The sequence below is a fragment of the Pteronotus mesoamericanus genome, unplaced genomic scaffold (genome assembly GCF_021234165.1).
Source record: "Pteronotus mesoamericanus isolate MK-2021 breed Mesoamerican mustached bat unplaced genomic scaffold, CSHL_Meso_final contig_22, whole genome shotgun sequence".
Lineage (NCBI taxonomy): Eukaryota > Metazoa > Chordata > Mammalia > Chiroptera > Mormoopidae > Pteronotus > Pteronotus mesoamericanus.
The window spans coordinates 8943392-8961311 of NW_026555090.1; the positions used below are offsets into that span (position 1 = coordinate 8943392).

The following is a 17920-nucleotide window of genomic DNA, read 5'->3' on the forward strand; positions in this document are numbered from 1 at the left end:
CCTCTGTCCCAGCCGTTCCCCCAAGGAGCCGCTGCCATTTGCCCGAGTTGACACCAAACCCCGGGCACTCGGGCTACCACCAGCCTTTGTCAGCCTGCGTGGTGGTGTGTGGAGACCTGGTCATAAAAGGAGTTTTAAGCCGGTGTTGCGCCTTGGCAATCCCCATGGAAATGGGGCCCTTTCCTAGGGTATTTTAACATCCTGAGCTGGACACTTTGGCCTCAGCAAGTAGCATAATGCCCTTTGGTTCCCTCTGGCCACATCTCACGCGATCCTGTTGGCTAATTTCATGACTTCCCCTACCCAACATTGCTTTCACTAGGTTTGCTGGCTCTTTGTCTCTTCTAACGAGAATACAAGTGGCTTGAAAGCTGCAACCATGCCTACCTTATACACTGTCACCTTCCCAGAGTCTGAATAGTATCGATTATAAACAGACCCTCAAATGTTTATAGGGTAAATTGCATCAGTCGGAGGTCATCCCTGGAAGAATCAGAGATTAGGCCACAGAGAATTTAAGCTGCTGCATGTCCTGATTCCTACCACCTCTCCACCAGCTCTCCCGCCTGAGAGTTGCAAAATGGGCCTTGCAGAATAACTGCATCTGTCAGACTTAATCAGTGAGTCTAATTGCAGAGGCTTTCCCAGCTAAGTCTTGCCACTGGACTAAACAAACCCAGCTCCTGGCTCTCTGGAATGAGCTACGGATCTGGCGAATGAACCTTTCTCCCTTTCAATTAGCAGAGAATACCAGAAGCAATTTGGTTTCAACTGACTGTGTGAATATACCTTCAGAGAAGGTGCCTCACTAGTTCTCATGGTTCAGACAGAGCGTGAAAGCCCAGAGCCAGGAGTAGCCAAGTTCAGATCCCAGCTCTGCCACTTACCACCTGGGTGGCTGTTTCCTCACCTGTAAAACAGAGGTAAAAGTACCTATCTCAAAGCATTATGAACTAAATGAGTTAATACTGCACAGTGTTTAGAAGAGGGTCTTGTACACACAGTAAGTGCTATGGAAATGCTGGCTGTAACTATTACATGTTGCCTTTGCAACTCCAGGACATAATTAGGTCAGCAGGGGTTTGATTAACTCACCACTCCTCCAGACATCACGCTGGAGTGGTTCACTGTGGGTGATCCCCTGCTTGTCTGACCTGCGAAGCAGGGTGTCGCTAGCATCCACCTCTCCATTCATTCCTAGAGCCAGAATGATGTAAACCCTGTAGATTACAAGGGCCTCTCCTCCAGCCTCTGTCTCCTCTGGCCCTGGGGGCCCTGGGAGCTTCTGACTCCACCAGCCTCTCCCAGCCTGAGTCCAGACTTGCAAGCCCTTCTACTAGTGGAAGAGACCAGGCATGGAGGATAAAAGAAAAGGACACGTTAGGAGTCGGGAATGAGCTGCGATCATCGGACTAGTGGCCACGCGCCAGGTGCAGGGCCAGGGCCAGGGCCAGGGCCAGGCAGAGCAGCTGGGCTCCCAGAGGAGGTGTGGACGGCCCCTTCTGCCTCACCGAGCTGGTCCAATCACTGCTTGTATCGGGATCAGCGGCTTTCAACCTTCCTCAAGCGCCAATTTATAAATTTCCAGGGGCATCTTTGTGACTGGAAAAAAGCACCCGAGTATCTTTGCCACGCTTCCCTGCATGCATCGCTTGACCGGATGCCGCAGCCTCGCTCAGATGCACAGCCAAGGATAGAGCCAGGCCCCAATCCTGGCAGAAATCTGACTCAGTCCTTCCCCATGAGCAACCTTAGGGAAGCCTCAGGAGCCAAGGGGCCGCAGACAACCTTGTTAAAGGCCTGAGATGGCAGATACATCCACCAGGGCCTATGTGTAATTATGCTCAGGTTCGGAGCCTAGAGCAAATGCTCCAAACCACGGTACCTTACGAAGAACACTGCTGACGTTTGGGACCCACTTAGGATATCCAAGGGCACTCGAGAGGTTGTGGCCTTATAGAGGAGAAGCCTGGGGGTACACGTCTGAGTCACTACCCAACCTCTTAGAAGACAAAGAAAGCAAGGCTGAGCCTTGGCCACATAGCTCAGTTGGGTGGCGCATCATCCCACTGTGCCAAGGTTGCAGGTTCGATCCCTGGTCAGGACACATACAATAATCAACCAATGAATGCATAAGGAAGTGGAACAACAAATTGATGTTTCCATCTTTCTCTCTCATAATCCATAAATAATTTGTTAAAAAAAAGTGAGGTTGAGTTTAGAAAGAGCATAGAAGCTGAAAATGACACATGAGTGTCATCTGAGGAGAAAGAACCAGAGAGGAGAACCTGGGCTCATTTAGAAATGCAAACACTAGTCCACCAGCATACACATGCCCTCTGGGCGAGTCAGGCAGCTGGGTCCTCCTGCTTTCTCCTTCTGTTATCCCAGCCCTTTCAGTCTTAGAATTCTTGGTCAAAAGTAAGCAGTCTTTCTCAGTGGGGAAAAACGGACCTCATTCTTTCTTTCTTTTTTTTTTTTTTATCCTCACCCAAGGACATTTTTCATTGCTTTTTTGAGAGGAAGGGAGAGTTGGGGGGAGGAAGGATGGAGAGAGAGAGAGAGAGAGAAAGAGAGAAACATTGATGTAAAAGAGAAACATCGATCGGTTGTCTTCTCATACATGCCCCAACCAGGGATCGAACCTGCAACCTGAGCATGTGCTCTGACAGAGAATCGAACCTATGACCTTTTGGTCTACAGGAAAATCTCCCACCAGCTGAGCCACACCAGCCAGGGCCTCACTTTTTCCACCTGAGGGGAAAAAAAGTAGCAGAGACATACCAATGAGTCACACAGTATGTATAAGGAAAAACTGAATTTGGGGAGTTGGTTGTCTTGAACGAATGGTTCCCATCAGAAAGGAAGTATTTCTAGAAAGTAGACTTAAGTGCAGATTCACCAATAACCTCAACCATCAGGCCGCAGGCCTGGGGTCAGGCCCTGCAGCTCCCCAGCACGGAGTGACAGACACGTGTTAGCCCGGCTCCCAAAGGGCGCGCAGGGCTCCGGGAAACAGGACCGGCAGGCGCAGCGTCTCCTGCCACGCACGGACAAGAGGCCTCTGGAGCAAGAGACGAGGAGCTTTCCGCTGCTTATAAAGCAAGCCGTTTTCATTAAAAGCTTTTTAAAATTTCAGCAACAACTCAAGTAAGTAATGACTGTCTGATACCAAGAGCAGTGAGCCAACTTGACGCAGGCGCAAAACCTCACCCTTCATAAAACTTGAACAATCCAGACAGCCACCTCCATGTTTCATTGATGGGCTTTTATTAAAATTGCACATAGGTTTCATACTGACACTTAAAAAAAAATTCCCTTTGTCCTAGTATCAAAATAGTTACCATTTTTAAATACCTCGAAAACCTTTAATACAGTATTTTGTTGTATATTAAATAGTCTCCTAAAATCTCAATCATCTTGCTCTCCTAGAATTTTGCCTTCCGGCCACTACCTTTTTTTTTTTTTTGGCATCTTTAGTGCTTTATATCAGAGAAGCATTAAAAGGGAATGGTTTTCCTGTTGTCAACTATTTAAATTACAACAAATATTTTAAATAGGAGAAGCCAGTGTCAATATTTGATTTGATACTGAAGTTTCACATCAACAAGGCTTCCCTACAGAGCCACGCTGTACGGTTCGCCCATATCCAATGACTCTTGAACGCAGGTACTCAGGCTCTGGAATTATTTAAACAAAACCGCAGTTCTTGCCCTGACATGGCAATGATGGCCCAACAGCGCTCTCTAGTGTCCTGTAAGGATAAAAGCAGCCAGCAACACAGGAAGGTAATTGGATATGAGGTGTTGGAAATCTAGATGTGAAAACCAAAAAACTTTTATTTTTCAGGGGTCCCAAGACAAGTGGTTTCCCAATGTCCCACTCTCAGCATCGGCGGCCTCCAGCTGCCCAGTGCAGGGTTGCGAGAATGCCAGCATCACACAAAACCGGAGTACCCCATCAAAAGCTGGACTCCGGTAATGTTTTCTTTCGGTCTAGGGAAAGAGTGTGGTATTTCACCCTTTTCAAGGTGCCCAAGGAAGTCTGCTCCCCAGGAGCACTCCTCTGAGATGTGCTTAGGACGCTGGACCTCGGGGGCAGGTTGGTCTTGCGCGGGAGGTGGAGCGAGCTGGGCGCAGACCGGACAGCGCCCTCCGGGTGGCCGGCCAGGCCCTTGGCCAGGTTCTCTGATGTCCTCGGGCAAGAGGACCAGCCTGGAGGCTGCTCATTGACAGCCGGGCTCAGCCTGCCACTCCCCAGGGAGGCTGGGGCCACCTGGGGGGCCACCTCAGCCCTGCCATTCTTCTTGTTCTTCTTCCAAAACACCGACCTCAGGAAGGTGAGGGTCCTCTGTGAGAATCTGTGTGTCTCCGAGTCCCTTACCTCCACCTCAGCCCTGACCTTGGCTGACGAATTTTGGTGAGTGTCCGTGCTCATCACAGTGCTCGAAGCTTCCCTGGGGGAAGGTGCTCTGCCGCTGGTCCCCGGCTGGCCGCTTCCCTTTGAGTTCACGGTCCTCTGGTCCTTTGGCTGGGCCCCTCTCTCATTCTCCACCAAGGACCCGTCTGTGAGAGGTAGGTCGAACTGCCTGGGAAGGCTAGTGTCCTGTCCTGCATGTTCCTTGAGCTTCCTTGCTGTGTTTGGACCATCCGAGGTTCCAGGGACTACACAGCGGCTGAGGTGACCCGAGGGGCAGGGCGCTCCGGCCAGCACTCTCTCGCTGGCTCGCTCACTGTCCTTACCCTCAGCAGAGACAGTGGCACTCGACCTCGGCACCACTGACTTCTCGTCCCCGCCAGCAGCGCCCGTCAACAGCGGCACAATGGACTGGCTCGTGGATCGGGGTCTCCGTCGGGACTCCAAGTACTCCACCAACTCGACAGAGGCCACAAGTGGTTTCTCTCTGCGTCCAAAAGACCACCGAAGGGGCATGGTCGTGAAGGTCCCCTGCTTGTCCCAGGCAGGAGCTGGCACCTTCATGCTGATGCTTCGGCCTTTTACGCCTCGTACCAAAGGCCTGGACGCCGAGCCTCCTGAAAGAGACACCAGTAGCATCAGTGCCCAAATGCCCCTCTAGCGGCAACGAGAGTAAGGGCAGTGCCAGCCCCCTGGCAGGCACTGGCTGAGCACCTCTGAGGTGTCAGGCCCTGTGCTGGGCACTGGGGACAGTGCGGTTCCCGCCCTGGGGGGCATTGTGTACGCACCCACTATTCTACTGAGTCCTTTTACACATCTGAAGCCAGAGGGCAAAGCGGTGCCAAAGAAAGCAGCCAGCTACATGCCCAGGCTGTGCAGATTCCTGCTCAGCCCAGTCCCCAAGGCAGCCAGCCCGAAGATCTAACATCATTTTCATTCATCTTTAAATATTTCCATGAAACAGAATGCTCAGCAAAACTTTATTTCTTGGACCTGCTTTTCCAGGTCAAATTAGGTGCTTGTGCCTCTCAAATGCAAGAATCTCAGATATCCTACCCTGGGCTAAAAAGAACAAAAAGGAATTGTGTACTGCCACATATGCCTCCTTTGGGTGGTTTCAACTTCTGTATAGAGTTGGAAAGATGCTTTTACTATTCAGCGGTACCTCGGTACTCATGGTTCGTTCTGGAAATCATGATGGGTACTGAAACTGATGACTACCAAGCAATAAAGTATTTTCTCTTGAGCAGCGGCATCAGACTCATATAAGTTCCAGCACATGGGACCAATTCCGAGCAAGGGCCAGAGTCCTGAAACACTTTTTTCTTGTCAAAATGCGAGGAGTAACACGTTTAGCGAGGTCTGAAGCTGACAAGTACCGAGGTATGACTGTGTACTGTTAAGCGAGAAAGAGTCCAAGAAACATAGTGTAACCCAACTTGCAGAAATATGTATTCATATATGTGTGCAAGTGTGTATGTACACAGATGATACATGCATGTGAAAACATACAAACGAGTATGGGGAAATAAATAGAAAATGACAGGATGTGGGGAGGGTGATCGGGGCACTGTCTACGACTGGTTTTCCTCTTAATTCTTTTCTGTATCTCAACGCTTCTGAAGGAAACATACCTACGACCAAGGCTGAGCATTTTTTCCTAAGAAACATGTGTTCAGTTACAAAAACAATTCCATTTACAAAAGCATCACAAAGAATAAAATATTTAGGAATTAATTTAGCCAAGGGGGTGAAAGGCTTGTACAATAAAAACTATAAAACATTGCCAAAAAAAAGTTAAAGACGACGCAAATAAATGGAAACACATCCCATGTTCATGGAAGACTTAATATTGTGAAAATGTCACCATTACCCAAAGCAATCTACAGAATCAAGGCAATCCCTATCAAAATCCCAATGAGGTTTTTTGCAGAACTAGAAAGACGCCCCCTAAAACTCATACTGCATCTCAAGGGGTCCTGAACAGTCAGTCACAAAAGGATGAGTACTGTATGACTCCACGTGATGAATTACTTAGAGTGGTCACAGTCAGAGAGACAGAGTGAAAGGCGACTGCCAGAGGCTGGGGGGAGGGGACAATAGGGAGTCGATGTTGAGCAGATACAGAGTTTCGGATGCAAAGAGTTACAGGGACAGAGAGTAGTGACAGATGCACAGCAGGTAAATGTATTTAATACCACTGAACTGTCTACTTAAAAATGGCGAAGATGGTAAACTTTGCTTATTTTATGTGTATTTTAACCCAATAAAAAAGGTAAAAAAAAAAAAAAGCCATCAGTTATCATACCATTAAGACACCTTGGTTTACAAAGTCTGGACTCAGAGGAAGAAACCTTCCACTGAGCCACCCAGCCCACGTGGAACAGGACAGGACAGCGTTCAGAGAAAGACCCTAGGCAACCAGGCGAGCCTGACCCCGACATCTGTCCTCTCATCACGGGAACAGCTCCAACAGCTCCAACAATGAGCAAGAACCACTGTCCCCAGAAGGCCCGGAAGCAGTGGCGTGCTGACTGGGGCGTGCCGCAGGAGACCGTGCACACCACACCCGGGAGCAGAGGAGGGAGAGCGCGAGGAGCCCGGAGGACCGCGGTACGAGGGTCACATGCTGTCTGCACGGGAAGGGAAGGGCCGCACACTGCGCCAGGCTTCCCAGGAAGAAATCGCTGAGAGGCAAAGGTGGTGGGACCCCCCGGAATGACAGGGCGCCTTCCACAGCATCCCAGAGGTTCCCCAAGAACTTTACCCTTCAGAGTTTTCACAAATCACATTTGGTATTGTTTTGCCTTTAGAGCACTACTTTAGGTTAGCCAGCAATAGACACCGCTGCACCCAAAATACTTCGTAATTTCAGTTTGGATTGACACCATGGCTGCACCATTAACTTCGCTAACACAGAGAAAAAAAGAAATGTTCTGAGGTCGGAGATGTGTAAAGTTTTTTCCCTCTTCCACGGCCCTGACAAGGACAGAAAGAGAAGCTTTGTGTTAAGAGGACAAAGCTGTGGCTTTGAGCCTTTCAAAACAGGAAAACGCGGCGCAGCCCTGGCAGGTAGAGAGGTGGCTTGGCACGGGCCCTGCGGGCTGACCCCCCCATTCCTCCTGGTGCGAAAGGCCCGGCACTGGGCACGTCGCCGCCGCAGCTCTGCTTCTCGGGAACCACGGGCGCCCAGACAGGCCCTTTCTCAAGCCGGCAGTGGCAAAGCACCTTTGCTACCTTTGTTTCATTTCATTCTATTTACTGGGCTATAACTGGAGCGGAGAGAGAGCCATAGCTTTAGATAAATGGAGAAATACATGGCAGAAGTACAGACAGAATAGGAAATGCAGTGCTTACTGTTTGCCAAACATCTTGTTTCTGGGGGAGCGAGAGGGGGGCCCACCGCTCCTCCCCAGAGATGCTGGGAGCCAGAGATGGAGGTGGTGTTCACAGACCTCAGAGTGTTGGTCTGTGAACCCCCCAAACTTCCCCGCCAACCATGGAATTTGAAGCCTTGCTCATGCTCAGTCTGGCTTGAGAACAAGAAAGGGTCTGGGATCTTAAGCTACATTGATGATGCGGACAGTTGAGTTCTTCCTGCAGGTCATATAAACCCCAGAACATATATGACGAGCCTCCCAGGCCCACAAAAGACCTCCTCACACAGACAGCGCGCACGCAGCTGGTGGGCACAGCCATACCCATGCAGTGGCTCAGGGGCCAGCAGAAGCCGCCCTGGGAAATGCCACATCTGTTCCTGTGTGACTTTTTATCCTCGGCCAAGGAAGTCAGGTGTTGATCCGGCCCCATGGTGTGTGCTGTGAGCAGGGCGTGGGCTGGGGCCTCTCCTCGCCATCCGGAGCTCCCCGCACCCCGAAAAGGACGCGGCTTTCCCTAGCCCAGCGCCTTCTCCCTCCCCATGGGTTTGGACTCACTTACGCCTCTGACAACTATTAAATGAGAGCCATCTGGGCACGAAGGACAGTTTTCAGCCCTGGGAATATAGGTGCTGTAGGCATACGAACTGCTTGTCCCTTACAGGGTTTGACAAAAAACAAAAACCTACGATCTCATGGGATGTAACGACAAGAGCTATGAGGAAGCGTGAGGAGGGTAAAACGGTGGTCAGTGAGTGATGAGACCTGAGTGAAGGGAGGGAAGAAGCCACGCGGAGATCTGGGGAAAGCGGGCCCCAGGCAGAGGGAGCAGCACGTGCAAAGGCCCTGAGGCACAGGTAAGCTGGGGCCAGGGAAGCTGGAAAGAGACCCCCATGGCTGGAATCAAGGGTGGGAAGGGTCCTCACTAGGGGTCTTCATCTTCTGAGCCCCAACCTCGTTGGCAGACATTTCTGTCTCGAGTTGCACAGAGCAACCTGGCGCAAGACTGACCCTCAAACATTTAGAAGACAAGAAGAAGCTACAGAGATGAGCTGAGCCCCCTGCCCCTCTGAGACTCAGCCCCCAGGACGGGCTGGAGAGGAGAAAGGCCAGCCCCGGAGCTGCGGCCACCACCCCTTCCGCCACGCCAACGATCTCTGCTCCAGGGAGCGGGGGGGAGCCCCACGGGGAGAAGCAGGAACACAACAACTCACACGGGGGGTCCAGAGGTCAGAAGGTAAGGAGAGGCAACCATTGGAACAGCCCCTTAATGAAATGGAGCCACCGGAGGAAACAGACAACTTAAAATTAAAGCTCTCAAAGAGATTCAAGTGTCAAATAACAGGAGACTGAAAATACAACCCTCAGGTTTTTAAATTCAGGAAATGAAGACATCCACGGTCACTGCTGGAACTCAAATTGGTGGCCTGAAATGATCTTGAAATTTATGAAATATGTGAAATTCCATAATGGTGAAAGCGATGTCTCATATCACAGCAAAATGACAGATAGAAATAATAGTGAAAAAGTAGGGGAATTATAGGACAAATCTAGAAGAGCCAATGGGCAAATAATAGGAATTTGGTAAGTAGGTGAGAAAATAATTTAACAAACAATAGAAAAGAACATTTTTCTAATGAAAAACCTGTATCTCCAGAAGGAGAAGCCGCCCCGGATTCTAAGTAGGGTTGGTGAACAAAACACACACACCTAGGCATGTTCTGGTAGAATTTCTAAACTCCAAGGTCAAAGACAGAATCTTAAAGGCTTCCAGCCAGAAAGAGCAAGTGACTCTCCTGTAGAAAAGAACAGGCTTCTCACCTGCACCCCCGAGGACCGTGGGAAAACATCTGCAGACACCTGAGAGGAAAGGATTGCAACCCAAGAGTTCTCCACCCAGCCAAGCTGCCGTTCACCCGCAAATGAAAGAAATGATCTGTGGCTCCGCAAAGAGTTGGAGAACTCATCACGCATGCCCAGAAGTACTCCGACCAAACACTAACGAGTCAGAACGGAGACCGAGACCGACCTCAGAGACACGGACAGCAGTGTGGGGCCTGACTGTGGGCACGGGGGGTGGGCTGGGTGGAGGAGGGCGAAGGGGGACCACTGGGAAACTGTAACAGAATAACAATAACAACATTTAAAAAAAGATAGAGGGTTCAGGCAGTGTTACTCCGTGGACCCTGCAAGCCATGTACCTTCCCCACCCCCGTGCAGGTCGGACGGGCTTAGGACGTGTGTGTGACGCAGTGTTAAATGAGTGTGTTTGGGAGGAGAAAGGTACGGCAAAAGGGATTCTAATTACAGTCTGGAAGAGTATTAAACCATCCCAACAAAATCTGAGAGTCGGGGACCGAGGCGGGGAGTCCCTCAGACAGACTGGAGGGAGCACGGGAAAGCACTCCAGGGCTCCCGTGCGGGGGGCTGGCGGGGCCGGTCCTGCAGGTCTCCCATCGCGGGGGCGCGAGGGAAAGCAGTGAGGGCGCAGGGGACCTCGCAGGCGGCTGGTGGCCTCTCATATCCACATTGGGTTATAAATTTTGGGAAACACAAAGCAACAGGAAACAAGGTGGAAAAGAACAGAACTTCCGGAGGAACAAGGGAACAGATAGAAACATCATCAAATCAGTAAAAAATAAAGGAAAAAGGAACAAGTAATAGAAAATGTTTTAAGTGAGATGAAATCAAGTCTTGTAGTTGTTATATTAAATATATATAGGCTGAATTTTTCCCATTATAAGATAGACTCTGAATTTTTGATATTAAAAAAAGCAACATATTGTTTATCAAACTACTTAAAACTAACTATAAAATAAATATTCATAAAGCAAAAGAGAAAGATAAAATGATACCAGGAAAATGCAAACAAAAAGAAAGGGAAGGGAGTGTAATTATTAATCTTGAACAAGGCAGAATTTAAGATTAAAAGCATTAGGCAGGATAAAGAGCAACACTGTAATGAAAAAAGACACAATTTATAAAGAAGATCTAACAGCCATCAGCTTAGAGACTCCCATTAGCAAAGCAGCTAAACATAAGTTTATATTTAAAGCAAAAAGCATTAAAGTTCTTAGAATACGTGATTAAAAATGCAGCTATTCAGGAAGGTGTCAAGGCCCCTCCTTCCTAGCCAGGGTCCCGTGTAAGGTCAATACAAAGACACGGGTGAATTAAATGCAACCATCAACTCACCTGATTTAACAGCGATGGCATAAAGCTCATATCCCTCAAACAGACGATATGCGTTATTTTATATGTACACAGAAAATTTACAAAATAATACTCATGCCCTTACCTGATCACAAAAAGGGAATGTTTGAGAGCCACATTTTTGGATCACAATCCACAAAATTAGAAATAAAGGCTAAAAAGATGACAAAAAAATCTTAAATACTTGAAACTTCCAGATAACCTTTAGATCAAAGAGGAAATCAGAACTGAAATAACATACTATCTGGAAATCACTGAAAGTGAGAAAAGCAGAACTTGTGAGGCCCAATTAACGCCAGAATAGAAATTCACCATCGGAGCAGCGGTACCACCAAAAGCCCAAGGAACCTAAGCCCCGGGACCCTTAACTGCCAGGGACCCCAGCAGTTTCTTCAAATGGTCGGCTAATAAGAGCTGCAAACGCAGGCTGTTTCTATACCCCTTCCTTGTGTAGCTTCCCTGACACCTGTTCCCAGTTACATGCAGGGCAGCACCTCAAAACTGGAGTCCATTCATTCTAGTTTAAAATGGGAGAACATATTCGCCAACACATCTGATAAGGGGTTACTATCCAAAATTTATAAAGAACTTACAAGACTCAACACCAAAAAAACAGACAACCCAATTAAAAAATGGGCAAAGGACCTGAAGAGACACTTCAAAGAGGACATACAGATGGCCGATAGACATATGAAAAGATGCTCGACATCACTAATCATCAGTGAGATGCAAATTAAAACCGCAGTGAGATACCGCCTCACACCTGTCAGAATGGCCGTCATCAATAAATCAACAAACAAGTGCTGGCGGGGATGTGGAGAAAGGGGAACCCTCGTGCACTGTTGGTGGGAATGCAGACTGGTGCAGCCACTGTGGAAAGCAGTATGGAGATACCTCAAAAAATTAATAATGGATCTGCCTTTTGACCCAGTGATCCCACTTCTGGGAATATATCTGAAGGAACCCAAAACACTAATTCTAAAGAACATAAGCACCCCTAGGTTCATTGCAGCGTTATTTACAATCGCTGAGATATGGAAGCAGCCAAAGTGTCCATCAATAGATACATGAGTAAAACAACTATGGGACATTTATACAACGGAATACTACTTGGCTGTAAAAAAGGAAATTTGACTCTTTGCAGCAGTACAGACGGACCTGGAGAACATTATGCTAAGTGAGATAAAATGCCTCCATTATTACAACGTCCCATGACCAGAGCTACTGAAGGATGGAGTTCCCGGGCTATCAGGGTTTCTCTGTTGAGGACAGTTCTGCACTGAGCACCACCAGCCCCGGGCATGGCAGGACATTCAGCAGCCCTGCCTTTGACAGCAAACTTCTCCCACACAGCCATGGGGGAGGGGCGGACCAACCCCGGCTGAGCACCTGAAGCCTAGATTTTGATCTTGCCCAGATGTGGTCCTAACAAGACTAAATAAGGCTTTATTTTCAACCACCTCAGAGCTTCTCAAACAGGTTTCAAAATCTATCGTTATTTCATTCTAACCCCAGGAGGGCGCACTCCCTCTGGAAGCAGCCTCTGAACGGAATAAACTCAAATCTAGGATTCATGTCTAAGCACACAGAGCTGGCCTCCAGCAGCCGGGCGGTGCAGCGACTGCTTGCCGCCCTGCGCCCTGCCTCCTCCAGGGGCGAGCTTGTGACCCGGCACTTCCAGGACTCAGCTTTCTCCTCTGTCAGAGGGTTGTTCATCTCGCCTCATCTGGAGAGTTTGACAGCTGGATGAGATCAGTGAAATGCCACCAAGGGTCTGGAGGACACTCGTCTTCAATATTACCTCTCCCACCCCAGCCCCCTCTCTCTGGGGAGTTTTCTGGAGCTGTGCCCCACCCCCCTCTGAGTGCCAGGCTGAAGAGTTGGGCCGCCTTTGAAGTGGCCTCCCTGTGGGGTGTCAGACACATTCTTCCTTGGAGAGCTGAGGAACGGCCGGAGGTTGTGTGCCTCGGACAGACCTGGGATGACTGACAAGCTGGGCAGAGGCTCACGCTGCTGGACAGAGAGGCTGGGGAAAGAAGGCGCTTTCCTGTTCTAGAGACACTGCCCTAAATGTGCAGCCAGGCAGACGTGAGGGGAGAGAAACGGCCGGCAGGGTGAGTCAGAGCACAACGTGTTAAATAGCGTGCCTACACAGAAACGTATTCCAAGGATGCCAGACAAGCGCGATATGCGTGCACGTAGAGGTGCTCCGATCAGCATCTGTCTGAGAGTGAAACGCTGGGAGCCCAAATGCCAGCCACTGAGGAATTAGTAACCAAATGTGATGCTTAAACTGTCCAAATCCAGAGGGTTGGAGTCAAGGAAAACCTAAAACTATGTACAGCTCTAAGACTCTATCATCCTATTTATTCACTCACAAATATGGAACAAGAGCCAAGTGCACGCCAGGACTGTGCTGGCTCCTTTGATAAAATGGTAACATCAAGTGTAAATAAGCAGCTGATGAAAAAATATATCCACTGTGCCCCAGCAATTCCACTCCCAGATATATACTCAACTGAAACACGGACACACGTACAAAAAAACCCAAGAACAAAAGCATTCACAGCAGCACTGCCGGTAATGGCGCAAGCTGGAAACAGCCCCAACGTCTAGCCACCATAAAATAGATAAACAAAATGTACTCTAGCCAGACAAGGTGGGAGGTTCTAATGAGGGGTGGCAGCCACCCAGGGAAGGACACCAGCAGACGTTTTGTCAGAGACAACCCACCATGTACGCTCCACAGCAAAACCTGCATGGATTTTGGGAAAATCCACAAATGACTCAAGAACCCATAAATCTACAATGAGTCAAAGTGCTGTTCCTGGCGATCAAGCTTCAGACCTTCTCCAGGAGAGAGCAGGCCGGTCGGCCCGTAAGTGAGGCCCCAGAACTCTCGTGGACGAGGGGCTTCTCCTCACTCTAAGCACCAGGCCTCTTCTCCAAATCCCTGCTTTTGCTTTTATTTTAAAATGGACAGTAGTCCGCAGCGGAGAACAATCTCCCTCTCTCTCATATACAGACTTCTGTGCAGGAAACTATGTGTCTGAGCTTTGGGCTTTTTTGTTTGTTTGTTTGTTTAGACAATGGAATAAAATGAAAGAAGCATTGCTACACACAACATATATAAATCTCATTAATATAATAGAGCAAAAGAAGCCAAATTAAAAAGAGTGCATACTGTGTGACTCCATGTAGAGAAAGCTCCAAAACAGGTGTTAGAATTGAAGATAAGACTTCCCTCTGGAAAGGAGGGAAATGGTAATGATTTCAAGGCATATAAGAGGGGTAGGGAGGGCCTGGAACTTTCTATTTCTTAATCTGGGTTATGGATACATGATCATTAATCAGATATATACTTGTGATTAGTACACTTTACTGTGTGTGAATATATATATGCACACACACTTCAGTTTAAATTTTTTACTTGAAAGCTAAATCAGGCACTAATGGGAAACATGGAAACTAAAAGTAACTACAATGTGCTGCCATTTTCTGATTGAAGGAGCGCAGGGGCTAAAGGCAGACAGACACACGCACGCACAGCGCTCCCCCTGCAGGACTTGGTTTCTGTAGGTGTCCCCTTGCTCTCCTCCGCCATCATCCCTTTCTCTCTCTAGACTGGATCATCTGGAGGCTACAATGATCTATTACATCCTATTTGGCAGAACAACAAGAACTGCCATAAGGCCACGTTCCTCTGAGCTACCGCCCCTTCGATCACGTCCTTGGCGGAGAGTGCACCCCCTGTCACTTCTGCAGCCCAGTGTCTCCTCCACCCATCACAGCTGCCCTGTGCTCTCCAACCCATGACTCTGGGCAAGTCACCGGTGCCCTTCCCGCCTGAGGATCACCTACCCGCCCTCGCTGGAGCCCCTCCGTACTATCTGACACGGCTGGCCACTTCCTCCTTGAAAGATTTTTCTTTTCTGCATCTGTGACTCATATTCACCCAGGTTTCTTCCTACCCCACCGGCTGTTCTTTCTACTTCTTGGCTGGCCTCCCTGCCTCTGCCCAGCCTCTGGACGGTGGAGAGCTCCAGGGCCTGTGCAAAGTCTCTACTCTTTCCTGCCCTGGCAGTTTCCCTGGGGGAGCTCGCCAGCCCCGGGCCTTGAGACCCTGCCCGTGCCGACGACGCGGGTGTTCCTCTCCAGTCCTCAGTAACCATCTGGATTCGGGTGTCTTACAGGAGCCTCACAGTTATCGTGCCACAGTTTTTTAAAAATGTTTGTGTTCATGGTTAGGGGTTACTTTTCTTAAAATCCTCACCCAAGGATATGCTTTCTTAAAATTGGTTTGGGAGAGAGAGAAATGGAAAGAGAGAGGGAGAGACAGAGACAGAAAGAGAGAAACATCAATGTGAGAGAAACATTGATTGGCCGCCTCCTGCACACGCCCTGACCGAGGATCGAACCTGCAACCTAAGCGTATCGAACGATGCTCTAACCAACTGAGCTACCCGGCTGGCACACACATTCTGGATTTCTCTCCAAAACTGACCATTTCCTACCCAGCTCTTTCCCATCTCATGAACTGCACCGCTAACCTAACCACCGAGTCATTTAGATGCTAACTAAGCAGAGCCCTCCTTGATAACCCACTTTCTCTCTCATCAGCAACTCCTGCCAGCTCCGTCTTCAAGCACGCCCAGCATCTCTCTCACCGGACAGGCTAGCCCGAGCCAGTACGCTCTCTCACCTGGGCAGTCACACAAGCCTCCCAACTGGCCTTCTGTCTCCCACTCTTGCGCCTCTGTGATGTATTCTCCACATGGCAGGCGGGACAGACTTCTTAAAAATATAAATCAGCCCTGACTAGTGTGGCTCTGGGTTGGGCATCATCGCACAAACCAAAAGCTCCCTGGTTCAATTCCCAGTCAAGGCACATGCCTGGGTTGCAGGCCTGGTCCCTGGTTGGGGGTGTACGAGAGGCAACCATTTGATGTTTCTCTCCTTCTCTTTCTCCCTCCCTTAAACTCTCTCTAAAAATAAGTAAATAAAATCTTTTAAAAATATATATAAATCAGGTGGATTAGTTCCTCGCTCAAAATTCCCCAAAAGCTACTCACTGTCCTTGGGATAAAATGCACACTTAGCTCAGGCCAGGGGCACGTCATGGCCCGGCCCCTGGTCACCTGTCACGCTCCTCACTCCCTCTGCCCCAGCCCCGGTGTCTTCCACCCCTCGCACACGCCCCACGCTCACTCCCAGCCTTCTCCGTGACTCGCTCTCTCTGCTGCAAGGTCACCTCCTTCCTGGGAGGGCTTTCCCCGCATGCCCTCTGCACGCTTCTCCCTTGCCCCAGTGTTTGCTTCTATGACCACGTACCGCCTCACCCTTGTCCCTGCCTTATTTCGAGCCATTGCACTCGTTTACTAGCTTCTGTGTTGTCCTCCCCGTTCGCCAGCCAGCTCCAGGGAGCAGAGGGCACGCGCCTGCCGCTGGAGCGGACAGGGGCGGAGCGGTAGGCACGGGCTGGGCCGTGGAAGACCCCGTCGGAGGGATGACTAAACCTCTCATAACGACGGACCCTGAATGCTCAAGGCCGTGAAATGCCAGCACTTTTATCAAGATGAGGAGTAATGGTTGTTCAAGAAAATGAAAATAAAATAAGCAAATTGAACCAACGTGATAAAACATACCCTTTTCCTGCCTGGAGGGGCTGTGTGTGATCCCAGGATGGTCGGGCACCGGGGACCGGGAGGGGACGGGGGCAGAGTTCCAGGACAGCGGGCTGCCCCTCACGCTGCCATTACAGCTCCCGAGCCGCATGAGCCAGTGATCAGATACGGAGGAGCTGGTGGAACCTGCGGAGGAAGCACAGAGAGCGAAGGCTGCACCCTCTCCACCCTTCTGGGGTCCCCAGAGGGGCTTCTCGAGGCCAGAGCCCCATCCCGAGCCCTGGAACCACAGGGACCCACGTACACGGAAGGCCAGGCCAGAGGAGAACCCTGCCACCAACGAACGGCATGACCACCCTGAAAATTCAGGGGCAGATGTTTGGGCGCGGAAGGGAACATTGATGAGCACTGAAATGCTTTTCATGAAATTATTTCCCACCAGCTCCAGTTTTCTAAATGTGGTATGTTTTTCATTCTTTCTACATCTATCTTCTGTAAAAGGAAGGCAGGCTTTGTGGTAGGGTTGATTTTTAGATCTTTTAGGGTGCATCTAAACTCTTTATTTGGCCATTTACCAGCCACTGTTGGAGAGAAAATCTGAGTAATTAAAAAATAATGCTCTTTCATCCCAAAGTTAAGGATGGCTAGTTTACAGAATGAAAAAAGTCGCATAAAAAGGTCAACTTTGATCCTTTTTTCCCTCCAGAGTTCCAAGAGAGTTTAAGGTTAGGGTTAGCTAATAAGTGTATGGCTGGGCAATAAACATAGTTAAGCAGCTACGTTCCCTATGAAGACCCTGCAGCCTTCATAACTGCCCCTCCCTTTCTAACAGGACTTACGCAGGTTGATACTGCACAAGCTTAATCACAATCTGGCTGGAGCCCTGGCTGGTGTGGCTCAGTGGATTGAGTGCCGGCCTGCAAACCGAAAGGTCACCGGTTCAATTCCCAGTCAGGGCACATACCTGGGTTGCAGGCCAGGTCCCCAGTTGTGGGCATGCAAGAGGCCAACAGATCAATGTTTCTCTCCCTCTCATTCTCCTCCCCTTCCCCTCTCTCTAAAAGTAAAAAATAAAATCAAAAAATAAAATAAAATATAATCTGGCTTGACGTGAGACTGGGAATAGGAAGTCCCACACTACCAAGAGTCACCTGCCACGCATACCAAACATTACTCCTTTCCCCTTCCTTAGGTTTCTGTATGACTCTTCCACATCCTCTCCAATGGGATTCTAGTCTGTATGTTCACATCTCTACAGCAGCAGCCATACCTGCCTCTTTCAGATCCTTG

The 17920-nt window shown here is 49.3% G+C and overlaps 2 protein-coding genes across 2 annotated transcripts in view; one reads left to right on the forward strand and one right to left on the reverse strand.

Moving 5' to 3' along the window:
- The window catches only part of DHRS7C (dehydrogenase/reductase 7C), a 51396-nt gene extending 44689 nt beyond the window's left edge, over positions 1–6707 (forward strand). The window contains exon 8 of the mRNA XM_054571251.1: positions 6692–6707. The gene's annotated coding sequence lies outside the window, so the exon portion shown is untranslated. The remainder of the gene's footprint in view (positions 1–6691) is intronic.
- Positions 3961–17920, reverse strand: part of USP43 (ubiquitin specific peptidase 43) — a 60486-nt gene continuing 46526 nt past the window's right edge. The window contains exons 14-15 of the mRNA XM_054571250.1: positions 16652–16816; positions 3961–5033 (exon numbers count right to left, since the gene is read on the reverse strand). Coding sequence (XP_054427225.1) covers positions 3961–5033; positions 16652–16816 — 1238 coding nt within the window. The remainder of the gene's footprint in view (positions 5034–16651; positions 16817–17920) is intronic.